Below are 26910 nucleotides of genomic sequence, written 5' to 3' on the forward strand. Positions count from 1 at the left end.
CCATCACTTCCCCTACCTCCCACTCCCATCACTTCCCCTCCCTCCCTGACCCATCATTCCCCTCCTTCCCAGTCCCGTCACTTCCTCTCCCTCTCCGTCCCGTCACTTCCCTTCCCCACCCTCCCCTTTCCATTATTTCTCCTCCCTCCCCGTTTCATCACTTCCCCTCCCTCCCCGTCCCATCAGTTTCCTTCCACCACTGTCGTTTCACTCCTCCTGACTCCGTCTTTACCTCATCCATGTCGGCCTCTAGTTTATGACAGGGACATTCAACCCTCCCCTTTTCGTCCCTTATTGAGTCATTGACTTCGCCACGCTCACCGTCTCATCAGTCCACTCCTCGTCCCATCTCTATTCTTCCTCCCAAACCTCTCACCCCTCTTCCATGTGAATATCTGAGATATATACATTAATTCATTCAATAACAACATTATTCGAATTGAATCATATACATAATATCCAATACTATATAAAACACAAATTAAAACACTGTTATTACAATCAATCACATACTCTATCCCCGGATTGTATCCATGGGCACCGCATGTTCCTTCGCCATAGATTCTATGTGCGACAGTGGCCATTGCAAGTCAAGGTCTCACTCCATCCCTGGCGGCCACATTTACCAAGCATTCGCCCATCTTCAATCAGCGCGTCCCTCCCTCTCTTGTACTCACTTCTACCAAAGCCGTCACTCCCTCCCCAGCAGACATTTCCAGTGAAGCGTCGGCCATTTGAGGTCAACGTGTCCTTCACTCCTTCTCTGCCGCTCACTTTAACCAAGGCGTCGCTCCCTCCTTGGTCCCGTTTCAACCCGGCCGAACGGGGTCTCCTTCACTCACCACACCTCCCCCTTTTTCTCAACAACATTAACGATGGTGACGGCCGTTTTCAATCGGCGTCTCACTCCCTCCTTTCCCGGCGCTCACTTTAAACAAGATATCACTAACCCTAAATTGTCCCGTCAGACAGTTTAGGCGAAGTACCGGCCATTTTATGTCGGAGCGTCACTCTCTCCCAATCGATCATTTTAAATCGACCCATTACCCCCTCCGTCTTCTCAATGCGCCACTGTCACCATTTCGACCACTTTACCCGGTGCGTCTCTCCCTCCCTGTAGGCCCTTTGAAGTCTGTCTGTCACTCTCTCCCTGCCGGCCATTGTAACAAAGGAATCGGGGACTATTTCAGGTCGGGCCGCCACTCCCTCTGACAGGTCAGTGAGTTACTCTATTCCTGCCCTCCCCTTTCTCTCAGTGCGTCACTGCCTCCCTGGTGACAATGTTATGTCACTCCTTCCCTGGTAATAATTTTATATTTTGGCTTTAATCCAGAATCCTATTTTTAATCAGCACATAACTCCCCAACCCCGTGGTAAATTTTAATCAGTGCGCCATCCCCACCCTGTCGGTCATTTTAACTCTACCTGTCATTTCCACTCTCTTGTCAGTGCATCACTCCCTCCCTGTCGGCCATGAGAAACAAGATGACCGCGGCTATCTTAATTCCACCCATTGTCAATCAGTCCATCACTTTCTCCCAGGAAACCATTTTCAGTTCCTGAGTATCGTCAGTTTTACAAACTCTTAAATGTCCTCACGACCCTCCTCTTTCCGTGCCACAAATAAACCCATCGGCGCTCTCGTCGAATTCTGTAAAGGCAGCCCTGAGTTCTGCCAAACACGGAATTCAGGCGTCGCGGCCAGTCCTGTTGGAAATGAACTGGAAGGCAGACGGTGGGGTGAATGGGAAGGGGTGTGACCGTTAGAAATGCGGATGGTGGGGATGAATGGCAAAGGGCGGCGTTTGATTGACAGCGCGGCCCGTGTGAGCGGACTGGAAGGGACGGCGTTCCGTTTTTGCAAAATTATCCTCATCTTCGATTTCATCCTGGGCTACTTCTCGAACCTAGAAAACAGATGTGACTATTCATCGCTAGGGTTCTAATATTCACCTGTACTCCCCTGCCAGTGTGTGCCCCCGCCACCCTCCGTGCACACTGTATTCCTCCCCGCCGTTCCACTACTTCTCTCTGTCTCCACAGAGCTTCATCTCCTGTGTGTGTGTGTGTGTGGGGGGGGTGCCTGTGTGTCTGACCCCGAGAGTGTGTGATGGGACGGTGTGGAAGGAGCTTCACTCTGCGCCTGATCCCGGGAGTGTGCGATGGGACGGTGTGGAGGGACCTTCACTCTGTGTTTGACCCCGGTAGTGTGTGATGGGACGGTGTGGAGGGAGTTTCACTCCGTGTTTAACTCCGGTATTCCGTCCCCCATCCCTCTCATACTCGGGACCTCAGTGGACTCACGTCTGATATTAACAGTTTGCGGGGTGGAATCACATCGATTTTAACTGTCTGTGTGGTGTCAGGGGAGGGTCAGTTAGCCAGAAAGGGGGTTGGGTGAAGATGAGATCCTGGGCACCCAGACTCTGCCAGTCCGACCTCCCTCAGCCTGGAGCTGAGACGCTACTGTGTCAGTGTGAGGAGCTCCGACCCACTGTTACAGTGCACAGGGTGCCAGGGGCAGCAGAAACCTCAAATAAAACTCAAGTTCGACACAAGGACCGGAAGTTACAGCGATTTATTGATTTCATCATGACAAATATAAATTAAACAATGTTTGAGCTGCTGACGTGTGATAATAAATAAGTTGCTCCCGAATCACTCACAGTCACACACAATTAACTAACCGGCGACAACGAGTGACAGTTTGAATAATCAGTCCCGTTTCTCACCGTCACTCTGCATCGGGGAACCGATGATCATAAGATCACACTTCAGGGCTGTGTCCGAGAATGCTGCAGATCCAGGGTCACTGCCGAGGTATTTTTCTCTTTTAACATGCTTATATCGGCCAGACTGTCGAATACACCGTCCTCAGCAAAGGGGGCAAAACGATTCTCTCGCGGGATAATCCCACCCCGGGACACCGCTGTCCCAGACAGAGCTCCGGCCCCCAGACTCTTCTTGACTGTGTAATGACCCGGGGTCCTACGTGTGGGAGTCTCAAAACCGCACATCCAGCGGAAGCTGCGCCGCTGGACAGGAGGTGGAAATATATCACTGCGGGACCGCTCTGTACGTTACAGAGAGCGAGACTGGAGCCAGTTCCGTTAGAACCGTTGAGAATTACACTGGTGCGCGACCATTATAGGTAAGGTCGGGAGTTGAAGGGGGGGGCGGGAGTTAAAGTGGAGGGAGAAGTTAAAGGGGAGGGAGAAGTTAAAGGGGAGGGAGAAGTTAAAGGGGAGGGAGGAGTTAAAAGGGAGGGAGGAGTTAAAAGGGAGGGATAAGTTACAGGGGAGGGAGGAGTTATAGGGGAAGGAGAAGTTAAAGGGGTTGGAGGAGTCAAAGTGGAGCGCGGGAAATCGGCCAAAATGTTCCCATCCCGCGGCGAGGATGTTCACACATTCAGATGTTTACAGATCCACTCTCAGTCTGGGTCTGATTTCATGCAGAGATCTCAATTCCTTCTCCCCGGTCCGACTGAACCGATTCACGGTCAGACTGAAAAAAATGGAAGAATAAAGATGAAATAAACAGATTACACAACAATGGCAGTAATGGGGGACTGGGGTTAATGTTTCAACAACACCAGAAACAAAAGGCTGAGAGTGAAGGTGTAAAGGAATCTCGAAGAGTAGCCATTGTTTTTACACTGCTCGGGAAAAAAGACGTTAGACTGCGCAGGGGCGTGATGGAGAGCAACAAATGCCACCATATAACACAGCGGGCAAAGTTGAGAGCGGTCAGCGGAGTGAGAGGGAGCAAAGTCAGACGGCTTTGGCTCAACAGGCAGAGGCGAGGGTCGGTTCCGGTAAGTTTTGTTTTGTTTGTTGAAGGTAGGGAGAATGCCAGGCAGGATGTTGGAATGCTCCTCTTGCAGGATGTGGGAAGTCAGGGAGACCCCCGGTGTCCCTGACAACGACACCTGCAAGAAGTGCATCCAGCTGCAGCTCCTAACAAACCGCGTCAGGGAACTGGAGCAGGAGCTGGAGGACCTGCGGATCATTCGGGAGCATGAGGAGATTATAGATAGTAGCTACAGGGAGGTAGTTACACCAAATGAGCAGCGCACAGGTAATTGGGTCACTTTCAGGCGAGGGAAGAGGAGAGAGCAGGCACAGCAGGGTTGCCCTGTGGCCATTCCCCTGAACAACACGTATACCGCATTGGATACTGTTGGGGGTAATGACTTACCTGGGACAAGCTGCGGGAGCTCGATTTCCGGCACTGAGTCTGGTTCTGCAGTGCAGAAGGGAGGGTGGAAAGAGAGGAGAGCGTTAGTGACAGGGGACTCGATATTTAGAGGTAGAGATAGGAGGTTCTGTGGTCGTGGCAGAGACTCCCGGATGGTTTGTTGCCTCCCGGGTGACAGGGTCAAGGATGTCTCTGATCGCTTGCATGACACTCTGAAGTGGGAGTGTGATCAGTCAGATGTTGTGGTGCATATCGGTACCAATGACATAGCAAGGAAGAGTGAGGAGGTCTTGCAGAGTGAGTATAGAGAGCTTGGTAGGAAGTTGAAAAGCAGGACCTTGAGGGTAGTAATCTCAGGATTGCCACCTGTGCCACACGCCAGTGAGGGTAAGAATAGGATGCTCTGGAAGATGAGCAAGTGGCTGAGGAACTGGTGTAGGGGGCAGGGTTTCAGATTTCAGGATCACTGCGACCTCTTCTGGGGAGGTGGGACCTGTACACCTGAACTACAAGGGGACCAATATACGTGCAGGAAGGTTTGTAAATACTTTTGGGGAGGGTTTAAAGTAGATTTGCAGGAGGATGGGAGCCAGAGTGTCAGCGCAGGTAGTGGAGTGGGGTGAAAATAAATGATGGTAGAAGTCCATGCAAAGTCACAAATAGAAGGGTTGTGTGTGGTGGTAAACATCATCTGAGGTGTGTCTATTTCAATGCAAAGAGTATTGTGGGGAAGGCAGACTGCTGGGGGCGTGGCTTGATCCCTATTTTAATTTTCCACATATTGGTTGGGACTCAAATAATGTTTAAGGTCCAGACGGGTTAGAGTTTGTAAAATGTGTTCAGGAAAATTTTCTAAATCAACTTATAGAGGTACCAACTGGAGAGAATGCAATATTAGATCTCCTATTAGGAAACGAGTTAGGGCAGGTGACGGAATTGTGTGTAGGGGAACACTTTGGTTCCAGTGATCATAACACCATTAGTTTGAACATGTTCATGGATAAAAATAGATCTGGTCCTCGGGCTGAGGTTCTAAACTTGGAAACGTCCAAATTTGAAGAAATGAGAAAGTATTAAAGAGCGTGGTTTGGGACAGGTTGTTCTCTGGCAAGGACGTGATTGGCAAGTAGGAGGCCTTCAAAGGAGAAATTTTGAGAGTGCAGAGTTTGTATGTTCCTGTCAGGATTAAAGGCAAAGTGAATAAGAATAAGGAACCTTATTTCTCAAGGGATATTGGAACTCTGATAAAAAAGAAGAGAGAGATGTATGACATGTATGGGAAACAGGGAACAAATAAGGTGCTTAAGGGGTATAAAAAGTGCAAAAAAAACTTAAGAAAGAAATCAGGAGGGCTAACAGAAGACATGAGGTTTCTTTGGCAGTCGAGGTGAACGATAATTCAAAGAGCTTCTACAGGTATATTAAGAGCTAAAGGATTGTAAGGGATAAAATTGGTTCTCTTGAAAATCAGAGTGGTCGGCTATGTATGGAACCAGAAGAAATGAGGGAGTTCTTCAATGTTTTTTTTTTTTTGCGTCTGTATTTACTAATAAAACTGGCATGGAGTCTATGGAAATAAAGCAAACAAGTAGTGAGGTTGTGGAAACTATACAGATTGAAGAGGAGGGGGTGCTTGTTATCTGGAGACAAATCAGTGTAGAACAATCCCCAGGACGTGATAGAGTATTCCCTCAGACCTTGAAGGAGACTAGTGTTGAAATTGCAGGGGCCCTGGCAGATGTATTTAAGATGTCGGGATCTACGGGTGAGGTACTGGAGGATTGGAGGATAGCTCATGTTGTTCCATTGTTTAAAAAAAAGGATCTAAAAGTGATCTGTGCCAGGGATCCAGCTACTACAGCTTGTCCCAGGTAAGTTTTATAGACCGCTAAGTTTGACGTCAGTAGTAGGTAAATTATTGGAAGGAGTACGAAGAGATAGGATCTACAAGCATTTGGATAGACAGGGGCTTACTAGGGAGAGTCAACTTTGTGCTTGGTAAGTCATGTTTAACCAATCTATTGGAGTTTTTCAAGGAGGTTACCAGGAATGTGGATGAAGGGAAGGCAGTGGATGTTGTCTTCATGGACTTCAGTTAGGCCTTTGACAAGGTCCTGCATAGCAGGTTAGTTAGGAAGAATCAGTCGCTTGGGATACATGGAGAGGCAGTAAATTGGATTATACATTGGCTCTATGAAAATAGTCAAAGAGTGGTAGTAGAGAATTGCTTCTCTGAGTGGAGGCCTGTGACTAGTGGTGTGCCACAGGGATCAGTGCTGTGTCCATTGTTATTATGTCATCTATATCAATGATCTGGATGTTAATGTGGTAAATTAGATCAGCAAATTTGCTGATGATACAAACATTGGAGGTGTAGTGCACAGTGAAGAAGGTTTTCAAAGCTTGCAGAGGGATTTGGACCAGCTGGAAAATGGGCTGAAAAATGGCAGATGGAGTTTAATACAGACAAACGTGAGGTATTACACTTTGGAAGGATAAACCAATGTAGAACATACAGGGTAAATGGTAGGGCACAGAGGAGTGCAGCAGAACAGAGTGATCGGGGAATACAGATACAAAACAAAATCCCTATAAGTGCATCACAGGAAGATAGGGTCGTAAAGAGAGCTTTTGGTACGTTGGTCTTTATTATTCAAAGTATTGAATATGTAAGGCGTTTCTTTGATATGTTAACCGCTGAGGAAGTTCTCACTCCATCAGCTTGTTTGGGTTATAAAAAAGAGTTATATTTATTTGCTAACCAATTAGAGTAGATGTTATTCTTTCTTGTGTGTCTGTAAGCTATTGTAATGCGTGGGCTTTGGTGCAGAAGGTGCGATGGGGACCAGAGAGAGTGGACGCGATGCTGTAAACTGGCCGACAGAACGGACTCCGAGTGGGAATCCGATGTTCAGGGTCTTCGGCGAGGAGAGGAGACGAAGACAGACTCATCTGGAGCGTCTGGTCGACCACCGTAGTTTGTCCCAGGCGACAGGTCAAGGAGGTCGGAGGGGATCGAATGCTGGAAACAGGAGCCTGTTACTTGAGCTCCAACTCTTGTGCATGAAGTGGTTGAACTTTGATAAGTTTGGCGCCTTTTACTTTCCTTTCTATATTTTATATCTATTAATTACATAGTTCCATTAATATCGATAAAGTGAAATCATTTGATCATTTAATTGGCAGGGTGGGGTACATCACACAAACTTCATTGATTACCCAGTCTGGCGGGGCCGAAGGCTGCTTCCCCTAGACAAAAGCGCGTTGAGCGAGCCTGAGGCTTACCAGGGGGCTACAAGTACAAGCTTTGGAATGTTATAGTGAGGTTGTATAAGGCATTGGTGAGGCCTAATCTATAGTATTGTGTGCAGTTTCGGCCACCAAATTACAGGAAGTATATTAAAACATTGAAAGAGTGCAGAGAAGGTTTACGAGGATGTTGCCAGGACTTGAGAAACTCAGTTACAGAGAAAGGTTGAATGGGTTAGCACTTTATTCCCTGGAACGTAGAAGAATGAGGGGAGATTTGATAGAGGTATTTAAAAATATGACGGGTATAGATAGAGTGAATGCAAGCAGAATTTTTCCACTGAGGCTAGGGGCGAAAATAAAAACAGAGGACATGGGTTAAAGGTGAAGGGGGAAAGATTAATAGGAACATTAGTGGGGGCTTCTTCACACAGAGAGTGGTGGGAGTGTGGAATGAGCTGCCAGATCAAGTGGTAAATGCGGGCTCACTTTTAAAATTTAAGACAAACTTCGACAGGTACGCGGATGAGAGGTGTATGGAGGGATATGATCCGGATGCAGGTCAGTGAGACTTGGCAAAAAAATTGTTCGGCACAGCCAAGAAGGGCCAAAAGGCCTGGTCCTGTGCTGTAGTTTCTATGGTTCTGATACTCACAGACAAATATCCGCGGAAAACCCATGGATCCACTGATATTTTATCACATTGAACATTAACCGAAACACTCACTCGATGCACTCCAGACTCGGGAGGATCAGTATGAGGAGGCGGAGAGCGGGGACAGATCGATCTGTGAGCGAGTTCCATCCCAGGTCCAGCTCCGTCAGTGACCGGTTTGTACTGAGAGCGGAGACGAGATCCTCGACACCAGAAACTGTGAGACCGACCCTCGCCAACCTGGATGAGAGAGAGTGAGGGTGAAGGACACAGAGAGACAGCAGATGGTACAAATCCTCAATGTTTATCAGTAACACAATTACTGATCACATTAATATTCAGTGTCAGACACTCAGTGACTTTAAACAGAATCTCCCACAGTCTGGTACTTACCAGAGTTTCTGTATTTTACACTCCCGGTTCCTCAGAGCCGCAGACACCAGTTTCACTCCTGAATCTCCTAGTTTATTACCACTCAGGTAGAGCTCCGTCAGTGATCTGTTTGTACGGAGAGCGGAGGCGAGATCCTCGGCTCCAGAATCTGTGAGACCGACACGCCCCAGCCTGGAGATGAGAGAGAGTGAGGGTGAAGTACACAGAGAAGCAGGAGATGGTACAAATCTCCAGTGTTGATCAGTAACATAATCACTGATTACATTAATATTCAGTGTCAGACACATAGTGACTGTAAACACAATCTCCCAGAGTCTGGTACTTACCACAGTTCCTGTATTTTACACTCCGGGTTCCTCAGAGCCGCAGACACCAGTTTCACTCCTGAATCTCCCAGTTTATTACCATTTAGGATCAGCTCTGTCAGCGATGGGTTTGCACTGAGAGCGGACGCGAGATCCTCGGCACCAGAATCTGTGAGACCGACATGGTTCAGCCTGGAGATGAGAGAGCGTGAGGGTGAAGGACATACAGAGACAGGAGACAGTACAAATCCTCAGCGTTTATCAGTAACACAATTACTGATCACATTAATGTTCAGTGTCAGACGCTCAGTGACTTTAAGCACAATCCCCCATAGTCTGATACTTACCCCAGTTTCTGTATTTTACAGTCCGGGTTCCTCAGAGCCGCAGACACCAGTTTCACTCCTGAATCTCCCAGTTTATTCAGCCGAAGTCTAAACACAAACAGACAAATTGATGAACAGAGTGATTCAAACGGTTGGTCTGAGGAAATTTTTCTCACTCTGATATCTCAGGAAACACTAAACCCTTCAGTAAATCACTGATCGGAGTTCCCATCACTGTCAATGTCCCTCACTGCCCAGCTCCGGGGTATTCACCGAACGTAGGTAATTTAGTCTGTCGGTGTGATCCCGTAAACTCCATATATTCTGTTTTATTCCCCGACGTTTAGAAAAGTGTTCCTGATGTGAGAGGATCGAAAGGGGCAGGATTGAAGGACTGGAGAAAGTCCCACAGTTGGAAGATTTCTGAATGGGAAAGTGTCGATAGGAGATGGTGGAAGAAAGATTCCACAGGAGGACGGGTGATGGGGAACAGAGATCCCACAGGAGGAAGTAGGATGGGGAAGAAAGATCGCACAGCAGAAATTGGGATGTGGAAGAGAGGTCGCAAATTAAGATGGAGGATGGGGAAGAGAAATCGCCAGGAGGAAGAGAAATGGGGAAGGGAGATCCCATTGTAGGAAGGGGGATGTGGATGAGAGATACCACAGGAGCAAAGGGGATGAGGTAGAGATCCCACGAGAGGAAGGTGGATTGGTAGGAGAGCTTCCACAGGAGGTAGGGAATGGGAATGAGAAATCCCACAGGAGAAAGGGGGATGGGAAAGAGAGATCCCACAGGAGGAAGGGTGATGGGGAAGAGATATCCCACAGGAAGAAGGTGGATGAGGAAGAGAGCTCTTCCTGGAAAAAGGGGGATTGTGCAGAGAAATCCCTCAGGACTAAGAGGAATGGTGAAGAGAGATCCCACAGGATAAACAGGGATGGTAAGACAGTCTCCACTGGAGGAAGGGAATGGGAATGAGAAATCCCACAGGAGGAAGGACGTGGGGATGAGAGATCCCACGGGAGGAGGGGGATGAGGAAGAGAGATCCCACAGGAGGAAGGGGGATGGGGATGAGAGATCCCACAGGAGGAAGGGAGATAGGTATGTGGGATCAGACAGGAAGAAGAAGGATGGGGAAGGAAATGGGGAAAAGTGGTCTCTCAGGTGGAAGTGGGATGGCAAATAGAGATCCGAACAGGAGGAAGGGCGACGTGTTAGAGAGATCTCACAGGAAGAAGAGGAATTAAGAAGGGAGATCCTACAGGAGGAAGGATGATGGGGAAGAGAGATCCCACAGGAGGAAAAGGGATATGGATGAAAGATCGCACAGGAGAAAGGGGGGATGGAGAAGAGAGATCCGACTGGACGAAGGGGGACGGGGATGAGAGATCCCAACTGACTGTGTGGGTTTGTGAAGGGAGATACCGGAGGAGGAAGGGGGATGGTGAAGAGAGGTCCCAGAGCATGAAGGGGGAAGGGTGATGAGGAAAATATACCCAACAGGAGAAAGTTGGATGGGGAAGAGAGATCCCACAGAAGGAAGGGGGATGGAGAAGTATGACACCACAGGAGGAAAGGGGATGGGGAAAAGAGATCCCACAGGAGAATGGTGAATGGGGAAGGGAGATCCCACAGGAGGAAAGGGGATGGGGAAGAGAGATCTGTCAGGAGGAAGGTGGATGCAGAGGAGATATCCTACGGGAGGAAGGGGGTGGGGATGAGAAATCCCACAGGAGAAAAGGGAATGGGGAAGGGAGATCCCACAGGAGGAAGGGAAAAGTGGATGAGAGGTCCCACAGCAGGAAGTGGGTTGGGGAAGAGAGATCCCACAGAAGGAAGGGGGATAGGGACAAGGTATCCCATAGGAGGAAAGGGAATGGGGAAGAGAGATCCCAGAGGTGGATGATGGATGTGGATGAGAAATCCCACAGGAGGAAGGGGTTTGGGGAAGAGAGATCCAACAGGAGGATGGGTTGAGAGTCCCACAGGAGGATACCGATGGGGAAAGGTAATCCCACTGGATGAGGGGATGCAGAAATAGATTGCTTTTGAGGGGTGTGCCTGAACTATTGCCTCAAACTGTGAGAGGAGATGTGTCCCCTGCATGTGGGTATCTGGTAGTGAGCAAACTCACACAGGTGAACTGAGGTGATAGTTACACACAGGGAAGGGCAGGGGAGGGCAATCTCACAATGGCATTTCTTTGCTTTCACTGAGACAGTGTGCTGACAGTCTGCTGTCCCTCACCGGGAAGGGGGTGTGAATTTCAGACCAACCTGTTGCAGTCAGTGTCGGTCTGGGTGTCAGTAACAGTGAGAATGAACATTGTCAATGGACGTGTCGCAGGCAGCGAGAAACATGGTCATTTGTGTGATTTGCTACCATTAAACCAATGGTTGCTGTTCACTGATCTGATGAAGTCCCCAACATTCCTTCACAAGGAAGCACAAAACACTTCTGAGCTTGGAGACTTACTGAGCGACCCCCTGTTATTTGTCATAATTCTTCACAATCTAATTTACTACAGTTTTACCCAATCCCTGTACATTGAAACAACACAATTGGACAGGTTCAGAGTTCAGAGTGAGAGATAAATCAAATTACCTCAACAGCTGGCACTTGTGCAGCCCGGGTCCGAGCCGCTGGATTCCTTCACGCTGAATGTTGCAGTCCTGTAAGTCGAGGTGTTTTATTGTATCACAGGTTCCGATGACATGAGACAGGACTGCGAGGTCAATCGGGGTCAGTGGCATTCCACTGAATGAAAGTGTTTTCACAGATCCCAGTGTGGCCTGAGCCAGCCAACGATTCTGTGACTCAAACAGGTAGTGCAATGTGTTCAAGAGGCTCTTTTTATCAGCTGCACTGCACACGTTTCCACTCTGGTGTTTAACCTCCTCCATCACCCAGTCAATCACCCTGCAGGTTGTTTCATGAGGAAATGGACCCAGAAACTCCTCCAGGCCCCGAGCTGTCATTGGGGAGGAGAGACCAGCAACAAAACGGAGAAATAACTCAAACTGACCACTTCTCGTTCTATGGGTTTCAGTGAGGAATTTCACGATATCCCCGGGATGTGGATTCAGGAATTGTGCGACTGCAGCTACAAACTCCTGGATGGTGAGGTGTGGGAATGTGTACACTACACACCGGGCAGAAACCTCTCTTTCCAATATCTCCATCAGGAACCCGGACAGGAACTGGGAAGGCTGCAGACCGTAGTTGATCAAATCTCCATCCGTAAACACAACCTTCCTCTCGGATAGTCCTCTGAAGGCCATCTGACCAACCCTGAGTAACACATCACGGGGGTTCTCAATCTCACGGCCGTGGTTTTTCAGGATGTTGTAAATATAGTAGGAATATAATTGGGTTATGGTCTTGGGAACTCGCTGCGGGTCTCTGACTCTTTGGGTGAAGAAGGGGCCCAGTGCCAGAGCGAGGATCCAGCAGTAGGAGGGGTTGTAGCTCATGGTGTACAGGATCTCGTTCTCCTCCACGTGTTTGAAAACAGCTGCCGCCACTGCCTGATCTTCAAAATGCCTAATGAAATATTTCTTCCGTTCATCACCAACAAATCCCAGGATTTCAGCCCAGACACTGATCTCTGCTTTTTCCAATAAATGTAACGCAGTGGGGCGGGTGGTCACCAGCACTGAACACCCTGGGAGCAGCTTGTGCTGGATTAAACTGTACACAATATCCGACACTTCACACCACCACTCGGGATCTGGGCACTGGTGCTTGGGTTCTGTATCTCTCCGACTGTCAGCAAAATCAATTTTGTGTTTGAATTCATCCAAACCATCGAATATAAACAACAATCCCTCTGGGATCTTCCAGACGTCTCTCAGAATATTCCCAAAGTAAGGATACTGATCCAGAATCAGTTCCCTCAAGTTTATTCTACAGTTAATGGAGTTTAAATCCCGGAATTTGAAACTGAAGACAAACTGGAATTGTTGGTATATTTTCCCCGTGGCCCAGTCATGAAGAATCTTTTGGACCATTGTTGTTTTCCCAATCCCTTGGACTCCGGCCACTGCTGCCGAACTTCCAGATTTGGATTTACTTTGGGCAAAGCTGCTCTGAAACATCTGATCCGTCCGGATTTTTTCCAGCTTTCTGCGGAGATGTTTCTGTCTCCACTCCTCGTGGCCTCTGCCTCTTGTCAGCAGCTCATGTTCCACCAGTGTCCGATCTCGAATCGTAGAAATGACCGTGAGCTCAGCATATCGATCAACCAGCTGGAAAACCTTCTCCTTCTCCCTCATCAGGATCGTGTTCACTCTCAGTGTTTCAGTCTGTGCCCGCAGAGTCTCCTTGTGTTTCTGTTGAAGGTCTTCCATGGGAACAGACAGTGATCAATCTGTTAGATGTCTCAACTCAGAACTCAGTATTTAAGTACACAAGAGTTAGCTCAAAACCATTGCATTAATTGGATTGATCAATAAATGAACAGTAAAACAAATACAATTAACAGACCCTGAACGAGACAGTGAGGCGCTGATTTGATAAACACTTGATTATCACATTTCAAATTAACTGTGATGTGAAGGTGAGTATTTCCAACTCCCACTACTTCCAGAGCTCTCATTAGGGTAGTGGGCATTCTGTCAAAGGAACGGGTCGGGAAATCACAGCTTCCCGCCTCCCCTCTCACCGTCACTGATTCAAAATACAAAGAAGTAGCTTTGTTGATCAGTACATGCACTGTGGGTGGATGGTTGGGAGAGAAAATGTCAATGTCTTGTTCAGGAGGTTGAGGCAGTTAGCATTTTGACGCAAAACGCAGACAATTCCACCCCACCCCCATTACCACAGATGCTGCTCAGCTCACTGAGTTCCTCAGGAAAATGATTTGAGACGGCAGATCTGCAGTCTCATGTCTCTTAACAAGTGTTTGTTGCAAATACTTAACAAATTTAAGATTCAAGATAGATACGTGTAAAGGAGAAGGAAATAATTGTTATTCCGGATCTGATGTAGCACAAAAAAAACTCAGATAAAGAATGCAATGAAAAACACAAAAATATAAATATATACGGTACAGGAGTCACTCTGACCTCAGGTGGTTCTGACTGAAAATTTTAAAACCGTGCTAGTGGTGGGGTAGGGGTTGTTAGTTGTGGAGGGGTGGCTTAGTGATTGGAGGTGTTGATCAGTCTTACTGCTTGAGGAAAGTAACTGGTTTTGAGTCTGGTGCTCCTGCTGTGGATGCTACGTCACTTCCTCCCTCATGGGAGAGGGGCAAACAGACCACAGGCAGGATTAGTGGGATCCTTCCTGAAGCTGCTGGCTCTTTTCCGGAGCCTTTCTGTATATACGTCCCTGATGGAAGGTAGGCTGGGGGTGCTGGTGATGCGTTGGGCAGTTTTGATGACCCGTTGTAGAGCCTTCCAGTCTGCCACAGTTACGCAGCATGTTGGCCTGCCCTCTGCAGCACAGCTGTAGAAGGACGGGAGTGTAGATGTGAGTACAGGTCAGACAACGTCTGTGGAAAGGGGAGAAAGGGGAGATGCTACTGGTCTATGAATTTAAATACAAGTTTGAAAACCATGTTGATTACAAATCTGGTGGTAAAGAAGAGAGTAGAGACTAGGAATTTCGGTAGCAGGTGTTACAGGATTTCAGCTGTCACAGGACCTGCATAGAACAGCATAGGAATAGGACCTTCGGCCCACAACATTGGTGCCAGCATGATGTCCCCATAAACTCATCCTACCTGTCTCCAGATCTATGGACATGGACATCAAGATCCCTGCAAACATGAATAATGTCAGGATCGTGACATTTACTCCATACTTCCCCCATACATTTGGTCTTCTGAATTGCAGCAACTCACATTTCTCTGGATTAAACTCCAGCTGATATTTGCCCACCGACATCTGCAGCTGATCTATATCTCGATGGATTCTTTGACACACCTCTTCATTCTCCACAATCCAGTGTCTCATTGCAGTGTCGTGAAACTCATCTCTCCCTTTCAGACTAAATGTACAACATCTCTCTTCAAGATCCACAGGCACCGCCGTCGTTGACTTCAGTCCTTTTTTGGAAAACGCCGGACCCAAATACTGCTCAGCTAATATAATCATGCCAGTTGGGGATTTGTCCAACAAGAGCTGCTGCCAATCTAAACCTTTGCCACTTAATTGCCTTCCCCCAAGTTATCTTTCCCACACCCAATACTGCACACCCAATTCTTTGTAGTGTGGAGGATCAGAAGGACCTTGGGGTCCAAGTCCATAGGACCAGGTTGCGCAGGTTGAGCCTGTGGTTAAGAAGGCATTCGGTGCTTTGGCCTTCATCAACCCTGGGATTGAGTTTAGAAGCCAAGGGGTAATTTTGCAGCTATATAGCACCCTGGTCAGACCCCACTTGGAGTACTGTGCTCATTTCTGGTCGTCTCACTACAGGAAGGATGTGGAAACTGTGGAAAGGGAGCAGAGGAGATTTACAAGGATGTTGCCGGGATTGCAGTGCACGTTTTATGAGAATAGGGGGAGTGAACTTGGTCTTTTCTCCTCGGAGTGACGGAGGATGAGAGGTGACTTGATAAAGGTGTATAAGATGATGACAGCCATTGATCGTGTGGATAGTCAGAGGCTTTATTTCCAGGGATGAAATGACTAACACAAGAGCATATAATTTTATGGTGCTTGGAAGTATGTACAGAGGAGATACAGAGATGTTTTTTTTTATGCAGAGAGTGGTGGATGCGTGTAATGCGCTGCCGGTGACGGTGGTGCAGGCGGATATGATAGGGCCTTTTAAGAGACTCCTGTATAGGTACATGGAGCTCAGAAAAAAAAAATGGAAGACTGTTGGTAACCCTAGGTAATTTCAAAAATAAATACATGTTCGGCACGGCATCGTGGGCCAAAGGGCTCGAATTGTGCTGTAAGTTTTCTACGTTTCTATAAGCTGCAGCCTTCTCCTTATTCATAAAGAGGAGTCGTGTTCACTGTTCCCAAAGGTTTCACCACTGAAACCTAAGCAACTTGTAGGCTTACATGTCACAATGGGGGCGCTGGGAACGGACCCAAATGCGAGACAGACACTGAAGTACAAGAAACAGGACTTGACTAGATTAGGGATGTGACAGGATACAGACAAGGAGCAGGGACAAGAACGTAGACTGGGGCTTGGACCCCAAGCCAGAGACTTGAGAAGGACCCAGAACCAGGGTCTTGCCTCGGGCTTGGGCTCCAGAAGCAGGCATGGACATAACATCATTCCAGTCTGGAGGCTGGTTCTTGAGGCTAGAGGCTTGGAGACAGGCTTGAGGGTTGAGTCTGGGATCTTGGATCTTGAGCTTGGCTGTTGGTTGGGGTCCTGGATCTTGAGCTTGGCTGCTGGCTGGGGTCTTGAATCTGGGGTTTTGGATCTTGAGCTTGGCTGCCGGCTAGGGTCTTGGTCTTCAGGTCTCCCGGCTGGGGTCTTGGTCTTGAGGCTAAAGTACTTCGAGGCTTGGATATGGACTCCGAGCCAGAGACTGGGCAATGACCCAGAACCTGGGACTTGACTCGGGTTCGGACTCCAGAACTAGGCAAAGACAAGACGAGGCTATAGGACTGGACATGACTTTGGTGTGGAACTCCTGGGTAGGGCGAGACATAAGGACAGTTAAAGGCACATGGACAGGACTCCGATAGGACTGGACTAGGTATTGACTGGACGAGGGACTTCAGGAGCATGGAGCCTTGGACTAGAAGAGACAGGAGCAATGAACACCGAGCCGTGACCCCTCGTTGGGAACAGGACGTGGGGCCGGGACTCACACACATAACACAGAGCCGGGACCCCTCCTTGGGAACAGGACGTAGGGCAGGGACTCAGACAAAGAACACTGAACATGAAGAGACGGATCCCAACACAAGGTGGCGGCAAACGGCCGGACCCCCCCCCCCCCACCTCACTCTCTAGCGAGGGCGTGGACACAGAGACACAATTCCACAAAACCAAAGACAGCTCCTTATCTTGACCTAACAAGGCTCCAGTCTTGCTCCGGCGGTAAGGCTCCGGCGGTAAGGCTTCAGCGGTACAGGCGGGGTATCCAGGCTAGGTGAGCAGGCAGAGAGTCAGGTGAGGTATCCAGGCGGAGAGTCAGGCGGGGGTGGGGGTGCAGACAAGGAGGGGAACAGAGCAGTCCAGCCGGGTATCCCTGGTTAGCACAGGTATTTAGGTCTGAGTCCCAAAACGAGAAACATGTGCCCACAACAGAAACTGGGTGGAACCAGAAATCCCGGAGCAAGGAACTATGGACCGGACGTGAACCGGAAGACGGAATTCACGGACCGGACTATGACATTACATCCAAATACCAGGTGCAGTATGGCCTCTCCTCTAATTCACACATTACATACCTTATTCCCAGAACAAATCCCACTATCAGAAATTCCTAAAATATTCCTGCAGTAAGGAAACACGGGACAGAGAATGTTAGGTCATCAGCAACACAGGGGAAAGTTAAAGTTACCTACTACAACAAACTTGTTGCTTTTGCATCCTATCCACGTCAACTCTATCTATCACCTTCATAATTTTAAATACCTCTATCAAGTCCCCCCTCAACCTTCTACGCTCCAAAGAGTAAAGACATAACTTGTTCAACCATTCTCTGTAACTTAGGAGATAAAACCCAGGCAACATTTTAGTAAATCTCCTCTGTACTCTCTCAATTTTACTGACATCTTTCCGATAATTCGGTGACCAGAACTGTACACAATACTCCAAATTTGGCCTCACCAATGCCTTGTACAATTTCAACATTACATCCCAACTCCTATACTCAATGCTCTGATTTATAAAGGCCAGCATACCAAAAGCTTTCTTCACCACCCTATCCACATGAGATTCTACCTTCAGGGAACTATGCACCATTATTCCTTGATCCCTTTGTTCTACTGCATTCTTCAATGCCCTACCATTTACCATGTATGTCCTATTTTGATTAGTCCTACCAAAATGTAGCACCTCACATTTATCAGCATTAAACTCCATCTGCCATCTTTCAGCCCACTCTTCTAACTGGCCTAAATCTCTCTGCAAGCTTTGAAAACCTACTTCATTATCCACAACTCCACCTATCTTAGTATCATCTGCATACTTACTAATCCAACTTACCACCACACCATCCAGATCATTAATATATATGACAAACAACATTGGACCCAGTACAGATCCCTGAGGCACACCGCTACACACCGTCCTCCAATCTGATACACAGTTATCCACCACTACTCTCTGGCGTCTCCCATCCAGCCACTGCTGAATCCATTTTACTACTTCGATATTAATGCATAATGATTGAACCTTCCTAACTAACCTTCCGTGTGGAACTTTGTCAAAGGCCTTACTAAAGTCCATATAGACAACATGACCGCTTTACCCTCGTCAACGTTCCTAGTAACCTCATCAAAAAATTCAGTAAGTTTTGTCAAACATGACCTTCCACTCACAAACCCATTTTGACTGCTCCGAATCAGACTCTGTCTATCCACATAATTATATATACTATCTCTAAGAATATTTTCCATCAATTTACCCACCACTGACGTCAAACTCACAGGCCGATAATTGCTAGGTTTACTCTTAGAACCCCTTTTAAACAATGGAACAACATGAGCAATATGCGAATCCTCCGGTACCATTCCCGTTTCTAATGATATTTGAAATATTTCTGTCAAAGCCCCTGCTATTTCCGCACTAACTTCCCTCAAGGTACTAGGGAATATCCTGTCCGGACGCGGAGACTCATGCACTTTTATATTCCTTAAAAGCGCCATTACTTTCTCTTCTTTAATCATCATACTTTCCATAACTACCCTTCTTGTTTCATTTACCTTACAGAATTCAATATCCTTCTCCTTAGTGAATACCGAAGAAAAGAAATTATTCAAAATCTCCCCCATCTCTTTTGGCTCCGCACACAGCCGTCCACTCTGACTCTGTAAGGGACCAATTTTATTCCTCACTATCCTTTTGCTGTTAATATAACGGTAGAAACCCTTGGGATTTATTTTCACCTTACTTGGCAAAGCACCCTCATATCTTCTTTTAGCTTTTCTATTTTTTTTCTTAAGATTCTTTTTACATTCTTTATATTCCCCCAGCACCGTATTTACTCCAAGCAGCCTATATTTATTGTAGATCCCTCTCTTTTTCGAACAAAGCTTCCAATATCCATTGAAAACGATGGCTTACTCAAACGTTTAACTTTTCCTTTCAACCTAACAGGAACATAAAGATCCTGTACCCTCAAAATTTCATCTTTAAATGACCTCCGTTTCTCTATTACATCTTTCCCATAAAACAAATTGTCCCAATCCACTCCTTCTAAATCCTTCTGCATCTCCTCAAAGTTAGCTTTATCCAATCAAAAATCTCAACCCTGGGTCCAGTCCTATCCTTCTCCATAATTATATTGAAACTAATGGTATTGTGATTACTGGACCTGAAGTGCTCCCCAACACATACCTCCCTCACCTGCCCTACCTCATTCCGTAACAGGAAAATCTAACACTGCCCCTTCTCTAGTTGGTGCATCTATGTATTGCTGCAAAGAACTATCTTGCACACATTTAGTAATTAGTTATTTAGTTATTAGTCTAATCTGTATCTTCCTTCGACCCCACTAGGCAGGGGATAATGTAGCTGGGCAAGTGTTTGGAGTGTCAGTGGGAAAGTATTCTGGACATAAAGACCATCTGTCTCAGTTATGGAAAGGGATGGAGATACCCTGAGTATTAAGGTCCTGAATTAAGGAAAGGCAGATGTCAATGTAAGGCAGGGTCTGGATGAAGTGTGGGAGCAGTTCATTGCAGCTACACTACAGCTGAACACAAACTTTTGAAAGGACGTGTGAAAGTATGTTAGGACTCTGTCAAGAGTGTCCAGGATTTCACAGAGTTCGAAGGGCCTGTCAAGAGTGTGCAAGATCTCAGCACGTCAGGACACTCGCAGAGATGTGTAGGGTCTCACAGTATGTCAACGGCTCTGTCAGGGATTTGTGGGGTCTCACAGTGTGTCAGGACCCTGTCACGGGTGTGTGGATTCTCACAACGTGTCAAAGGCTCTGTGAGGGATTTGTGGGGTCTCACAGTGTGTCAGGACCCTGTCGCGTTGTGTGGGGTCTCATGGTTTGTCAGGAACCTGCAGGGGCGTGAGGACCTCACAGGGTGGCAGGAACCTGCCAGGGGTGTGTGGGGCCTTACAGAGTTTAGTGACCCTATCAGGGGTGTGTGGGGTCTCACAGTGTGTCAGGACCACGTCACGGGTGTGTGGGGCCTTATAGTGTGTATTGACTCTGTCGGGGGTGTGCGGGGTCTCACAGTGTGTCGGGCACTGCCAGAGATGTGTGGCGCCTCACAGGGTATCAGGACCATGACAGAAGTGTGTGGGGTCTCACAGGGTGTCAGGAACCTGCTAGGGGTGTGTGGGGCTTTACAGTGTGTCAGGACCCTGTAAGGGTTGTGTGGGGTCTCACAGTGTGTCGGGACCCTGTCACGGATGGGTGGGGTCTCACAGGCTCAGGACACCGCTGAGAGCATATGGGGTCTCACGGTCTGTCAGGACCCTGCTAGGAGAGTGTGGGCTCTCCATTCAATGTACTTGGGTGAGATAGATAACGTAGGAAAACATTGATTGTTGAAATAGTTACTTTAGAGAATGTGACAATTGTAGAAATGATTTTCTTCAATAATCAGGAAGAGAATATATTTCCTATTCAGAAATGGGTGTGGGAATTTCACTATCATCCCTGTTCCCTTGGCAAACAACATGAAGAACAGTGAAGAATAAGTTAGCAGGCAAATTGCCGCAATCGCACATTCTTAGTTTCTCTGTCCTAATTACCACCACAGTGTCCATCACACAGCACCAACACATATGAATTTCAGCTTCTGTGGACTGAGCTGAGGATCTTGTCCCCCATCTCAGACTCAATAACACTGCCTCCTGATGGACTCCCCAGGATTATTGAGTGGGAAATTAAACCGGATAACTGTCGCAGTGTTTGCACTAGGAGGGTGGAGATGTGAACAGAGTGGGATTCATTTGCTGTTTTGTGGTTGAGCAGACTAGTTGAGGTGTTACCTGATTTCTCATTAAATCAATGCTGTCATTGTTATTCCGTGACGAGAACTACAATGGACTACGGATTCTAAAAATAAAAAATAATGACCTCTACTATCTGAGGAAATTAGAAAAAGTGATACAGGATGAGGGCTGTTCCAGGGTTGGATGGCTTTCTTGGAAGGATTTCACTTTTCGGAGTGAAGAGATTTCGGAGAATTTCACTCTTCCAGATCGTCCTCTTCTCCATTCTGACCCCGGTGGAAGTATCTGTCGTTCCAGGACCCAAAGAGGTGTGATCCCTTTCAGAAATCTCCCCAGCTCTCTGAGTTGTTCTTCATACTGTCCTGTGAAAACTCTCCCTCCAACAAACAGTTCCCATGCATCTTAATGTGCATTGTGTTATGGAGCCAACATTTACCCGGTCAAATCTCCGTAGCTCAATAACGATATGTGTCTACACAATACTAACATTTGGTGGAAACAGCTGGATCTATGCTTACCTTTCAGCTCTCTGGGAATCTTGGGGACGAGTCGATGGACCGGAACACAACCTGTTCGGATTTAAACAATTTGAGGAATTGAAATGTGTAAAATTATGAAGTGGATAGTGCTTAAATCCAAAAATAAGTTTATCTGTGATATTATCTCACCACGTTCCTGTATTTCGTTCAGTATCCTGTCCAACTTTGGGACACCAATCCGCATTTTCACGAAGGTTTCCCACATCACCCTCCGGGCGCGGGAGCCTTTCTCCATCACCATGCTCAGGAGGAGTTTAGAACTGTCCGCCCGCTCTCCCTTGTCAGCGAGATCAGAGATTTTCTGTGAAGAATAACAGTGAACATATTGGGGACTGACAGATTCACACAGAGAATGAGAAGTAAATGATGTGCTCTGTAACGGGATCACACTGAGCAGTCACCCGGACGGGTGCTGATCCTGTCTGGACATGGACTGTACATTCTGAGTGCAGAGCACACGAAGGGACATTCACCGTGAACCTGGTCCACCAGTCAATGAGATCCTGGCTGGTCTGTGACCGCTTCATTGACGTGGCTCCAAATGCATAAATAATTCCCTACCGTATTTGACTGTGTAAAACAGAAATTAGAAAATAACGATCACAGAGGAAGAAAGAAGTCAGAAGGGATTTTATAACAGAGTGAGTAGTCTCAAAGAAGTTGCAGAAAAGATGATGTGATTCATCTTCATTCCTTCACTGCCAGCATGACAGCGGATTACCGATTGATGCCCTCACCCGCATCTCCTCCATTTCCCGCACTTCGGCCCTCACCCCATCTTCCCGACACCACAACAGGGACAGAGTTCCCCTTGTCCTCGCTACCTCTGGATCCAGCACATTATCCTCCGCAACTTCTGCCACCTTCAACAGGACCCCACAGCTGAGCACATCTTTCCCTCTCCACCCCTCTCCGCTTTCCGCAGGGATCGATCCCTCCGCGACTCGCTTATCAGCACGTCCATACCCACGGATCTCCCACTCGGCACTTATCCCTGTAAGCGTAAGTGCTACACCTATCCCTACACCTCCTCTCTTGCCACCATTCAGGGCCCCAGGCAGTCCTTCCAGTCGAGGCAACACTTCACTTACGAAGCTGTTGGGGTCATCTATTGCATCCGGTACTCCCGGGGCGGCCTGCTCTACATCGGTGAAACCCGACGCAGATTGGGGGACCGCTTCGTCGAGTACCTCCACTCCGTCCGCCACAACAGACAGGATCTCCCGGTAGCCACCCACTTCGACTCTGCTTCCCATTCCCATTCAGATATGCCCATACATGGCCTCCTCTACTGCCATGAAGAGACTAAACTCAGGTTGGAGGAGCAGCACCTCATAACCGTCTAGGTAGTCTCCAGCCCCTTGGTATGAACATAGAATTCTCCAAATTCCAGTAATTCCCTCGCCCTCCCTTCCTCCACCTCTATTACACATCCCCTCCCTCATAGTTCCACCTCCTTCTACTACTTCGCATTGTTCTCCTGCCAATCACCTCCCTGCTTCCCCTCCCCCATCCCTTTGTCTTTAAAATTACTGTTTTTTTTCAACTAGAAGCATTCTTCAAACCCTCCCCAAAGTTCTTCCTTCAGTCCTGACGAAGGATTTCGGCCCGAAACATCGACTAATATTTTCAACTGATGTTGACTGACCTGCTGAGTTCCTCCAGCGCATTGTGAGTGTTCCTTTGACACCCAATGCTTTTCCTTTGTCTTTTCTAGTGGAAGTTTATTCAGTGATTACACATTACAGAATGGTAGCACTCCCCAATCCACACTGTTTGCAGTTACGGATTGTATCAGAATTATCTCCACCCAGAACAGAACACAATAGAGCTTCTGTGGCATTCACTGATGATGTCCCAGTTCTCACTGACATCCTGTTGTCACGCTGTACATTCTTCCCAGACTGAAATTTCCTGTCATAATGCCGGTGGCGTAATGGCATCAGCGTCGGACTTCGGGATAAAAGGTCCCGAGTTCGAATCCAACCGGCACCCCTGCACGCTTTCCATCCGTGCTGGGTTACGAGCTGGTGATCTCTTTGGAAACTCACCCGGCAGAAGGCAATGGCAAACTACTGTGTAACTTGCCTCGTACGCGGTTCCCCCACTACCTCAGAGAGGCGTGGAGGGAAATCGTCCGCTAATCGGAGAAACTCCGGATGCGACCTACCTACTGTAAAAATCGACGTTTTCTACTGTAAGCCCACAGATCTGTTACTTCTCACTCACTCTGAACATCGAGCAGCTCCCACCATTCGCAGGGTTTTTTCACCGCTTTCTATCACTGGTTCAGATTCACAGGTTTGTGATTGTATGTACAATATCCTCCCTCCCACTCACCCGATGTTCCTCTCCGCTGAACTGATTCTCGGCCGTTAACGCCAGGCTCACTCCGTGCACCCCTCCTTCCATCGCCTGCTGCAGCCTGTCCCGGTAGAAGTCCGTCAACTGCAGCAGCTGGAAATCGTCCCAACCTGCCAGGAGCTCGGTAATCACTGAGATCGGACGTGTGAAGGAAAATGAGGAGCATTAAAGAAATTACTGACTCCGCGTTGGTTAGTAACTTTCTCTCTGCAACCTAAAGATCGCCAAACACAGACCAATATATATAGGAGGAGGAGCAGAGGGTGGCTCGACGGCAGCGCGCGCGGCCACTTCGGTGGTGATGTCTGCTATCTGTCAAGTAGTGGACCGTGCACAATTTTGATTTTTTGGAGAAAGACGTGAAGCACGGAGGAACATCTGGAAACCTTCTGAAATGCCCGCTTCATGGCCGCTGCTACTATGTGGTATGAGGAATCTCCGGAGCAAAAGGCCCCGAAAGCCTCGGCTTTGCGTGTTTCAGCGACCCGGGAGAGGTCGAAGGCGCTAGGCAGAGGGTGCGCTCGCGAGGCTGCATCTGAGAGGCTGGTCAGAAGTTCGAAGTGTTCGGACGGATGGACTCAGTGTCGGCTGTGGTCGGCTGCTTCCAAGTCACCGGCAAGTTGACCGTGCCTGGAGGTTTATGGCAGGGAGTTTCTCCCTTTTGCCGCCTGCTATCGGGGACTCGGAGACTTTTGAGACTTTATTTACCGTGTCCATGGTTTGTTCTTCATCAAAGTATGGTATTGCTTTGCACTGCTGTAACTATATGTTATAATTATGTGGTTCTGTCGTTCTTAGTCTTTGGTTTGTCCTGTTTTCTGTGATATCACTCTGGAGAAATATTGTATCATTTCTTAATGCATGTATGCATTTCTAAATGGCAATAAAAAGAGGACTGAGTGTGCTCTTAATCTAATCTATATAGATGTCGGGGAAGGATCGGGCTTGGGCCGGGAGGTGGGGGGGGGGGCGCCAGGGGTATAGTTCCATCTGTGAAAGGTTGCTCTTTCGTGTCCCCGGGAATATACCTCCCTGTTTGGAAAGGACTCTACTTATTTCTGACAATGTAGTAACCCATCACCCTCACTCTCCTGGTACTGCCCAACAGCACCGCTTTGCTCTAGGTTACTGTCTGCCTGCCTGGTCAACCGCTTCCTCAGTAAACCTCTGGGATATCTCACAAAATGCTGGAGGTACTCAGCATGTCGGGCAGGATCGATGGATGAGAATAAACAATCATCGTTTCGGGCCAAGGCCCTTCATCGGACTGCAAATGAGGGAACAGATATTCTAGTTATTGCCACATTACTTTCTATTCCTTGTGGTCCTGATTCAAAACGTCATATGCTATTCCTCTCCATGGATGCTGCCTGACCTGCTGAGTTCACCAATATTTTGTGTGTCTTCTTGTTGCCCAAAACCTTCAGCATCTGCAGAATGTCTTGTCTTCTGGAATAACTCGCTATGTTCATGTGCATCACAATCTATTCGAGGAGCAGGAGCAGACGGTACATGTATTCCTTCCATGTGTGACTGTGTTTCCCCAGAGATGTTAACTCTCTCTTATCTCTCTGCTCAGTTTTCACAAATATATGAATTAAACCCAGACGCAGAATCTGCAGAGTATTCATAAATTAAAATAATTCACCAACATACCCGTGCCCTTTCCCGATGTTGACGTCACTGGAACTTCTTCACTGCTCGCACCTTGACCCATCTTTAGGACGGGTGTGATAAGTTTTTGCTGCTCTGTAATAAAAAAAAATAAAAATAACAGGAGGGTCAAACATTCATTGGGGTTTAAAGGAGAACACTGTCTTGATTTTCAACTGAGGCAAACACTTCTAAACATCATGGGCCTGTCCACTGAAGCCCTGATATGGTCTGATCCACCTGCGCCCATCCTTCCACAGTCACGCAATACCCATTCCTGCCCTATGCATGGATTGTACACTGGGCCGAGATTCTCCAGGGTATCTACTGGCTATATTGCAGGCAGTTCCCTTTTTGGTAGCAATCTTGTTTTTCTGGACCGGGAGCGATGTGTCAATGGAATGGCAAGGCAGGTTGAGCAGACAGCACCCACTGATTTGGTCCTCCTACCATTGGTGGCGCTATAGTGTGTAATGGACAAGTGTTACAACAGTGTGGGGTGAAGCATTTCTGCTGACCAATGGGACATGTATTCCTCTCGTCACTGAATTATACAGATTTCTCAGTCACACCTGACTCTCACCGTCTCCTTTCAGTTTAACGTCGCCTGGCATTGATACCTATGGCAATATTATGGATTGAGTCTACATAGAAACACTCTGACATCCTGAATAATGCAAATTCACCCACAGCGTCACGACATCTTGTCCTGAACCACCATAGTATCTCCAGCCGGACTTTACAACCGTTATTAGCACTTAAACTGCGGTCAAGATTACTTTGAGCATATCACCTGGCTATTATCAGACAATTACATGGCACCCTGTTAATTACAATGTAGACCCGCCATACATCCAAAAAAATCAAGATGACAATAACAATCTTTAACATAAATATGACAAAATGCTAGTATTATTCAAAAAAAAATAGACAGACTATTAATATTTTAGGTGGGAGACTCTATCAGAGCTGAGCCTGTGTGTAGGAGACATGTATCTGTTCTCTATCTCCATTGTATTCTGTGTGGCGTATTTATGATTTTTTTTATATAACAAGTCGCATCAGCAGGGGTGTGGTAAACGCGAAGGGAATCAGGTACATATTTGTGCGTTGTTCTGTGCAGTACATAGCTGGGTACTGACGGATGTCATACCTCCATTAT

At 47.5% G+C, this 26910-nt stretch overlaps 1 protein-coding gene across 3 annotated transcripts in view; it reads right to left on the minus strand.

The window, feature by feature from the left end:
* Window positions 1-2563: 2563 nt before the first annotated feature.
* LOC140206974 (NACHT, LRR and PYD domains-containing protein 12-like) overlaps window positions 2564-26910 on the minus strand; it is a 33895-nt gene continuing 9548 nt past the window's right edge. For 2 of the 3 annotated variants that reach the window (XM_072275286.1, XM_072275287.1), the window contains exons 2-12: window positions 25752-25844; window positions 24072-24226; window positions 21861-22032; window positions 21711-21761; window positions 11734-13471; window positions 9147-9233; window positions 8821-8991; window positions 8495-8665; window positions 8174-8341; window positions 4198-4242; window positions 2564-3504 (exon numbers count right to left, since the gene is read on the minus strand). In XM_072275286.1, coding sequence (XP_072131387.1) covers window positions 3417-3504; window positions 4198-4242; window positions 8174-8341; window positions 8495-8665; window positions 8821-8991; window positions 9147-9233; window positions 11734-13471; window positions 21711-21761; window positions 21861-22032; window positions 24072-24226; window positions 25752-25812 — 2907 coding nt within the window. In that variant the 5' untranslated portion in view covers window positions 25813-25844 and the 3' untranslated portion in view covers window positions 2564-3416. Of the gene's footprint in view, window positions 3505-4197; window positions 4243-8173; window positions 8342-8494; window positions 8666-8820; window positions 8992-9146; window positions 9234-11733; window positions 13472-21710; window positions 21762-21860; window positions 22033-24071; window positions 24227-25751; window positions 25845-26910 lie in introns of those variants that run through there. The other variant, XM_072275288.1, reaches the window with a different exon arrangement.

The sequence above is a fragment of the Mobula birostris genome, chromosome 13 (genome assembly GCF_030028105.1).
Source record: "Mobula birostris isolate sMobBir1 chromosome 13, sMobBir1.hap1, whole genome shotgun sequence".
Classification (NCBI taxonomy): Eukaryota; Metazoa; Chordata; class Chondrichthyes; order Myliobatiformes; family Myliobatidae; genus Mobula; species Mobula birostris.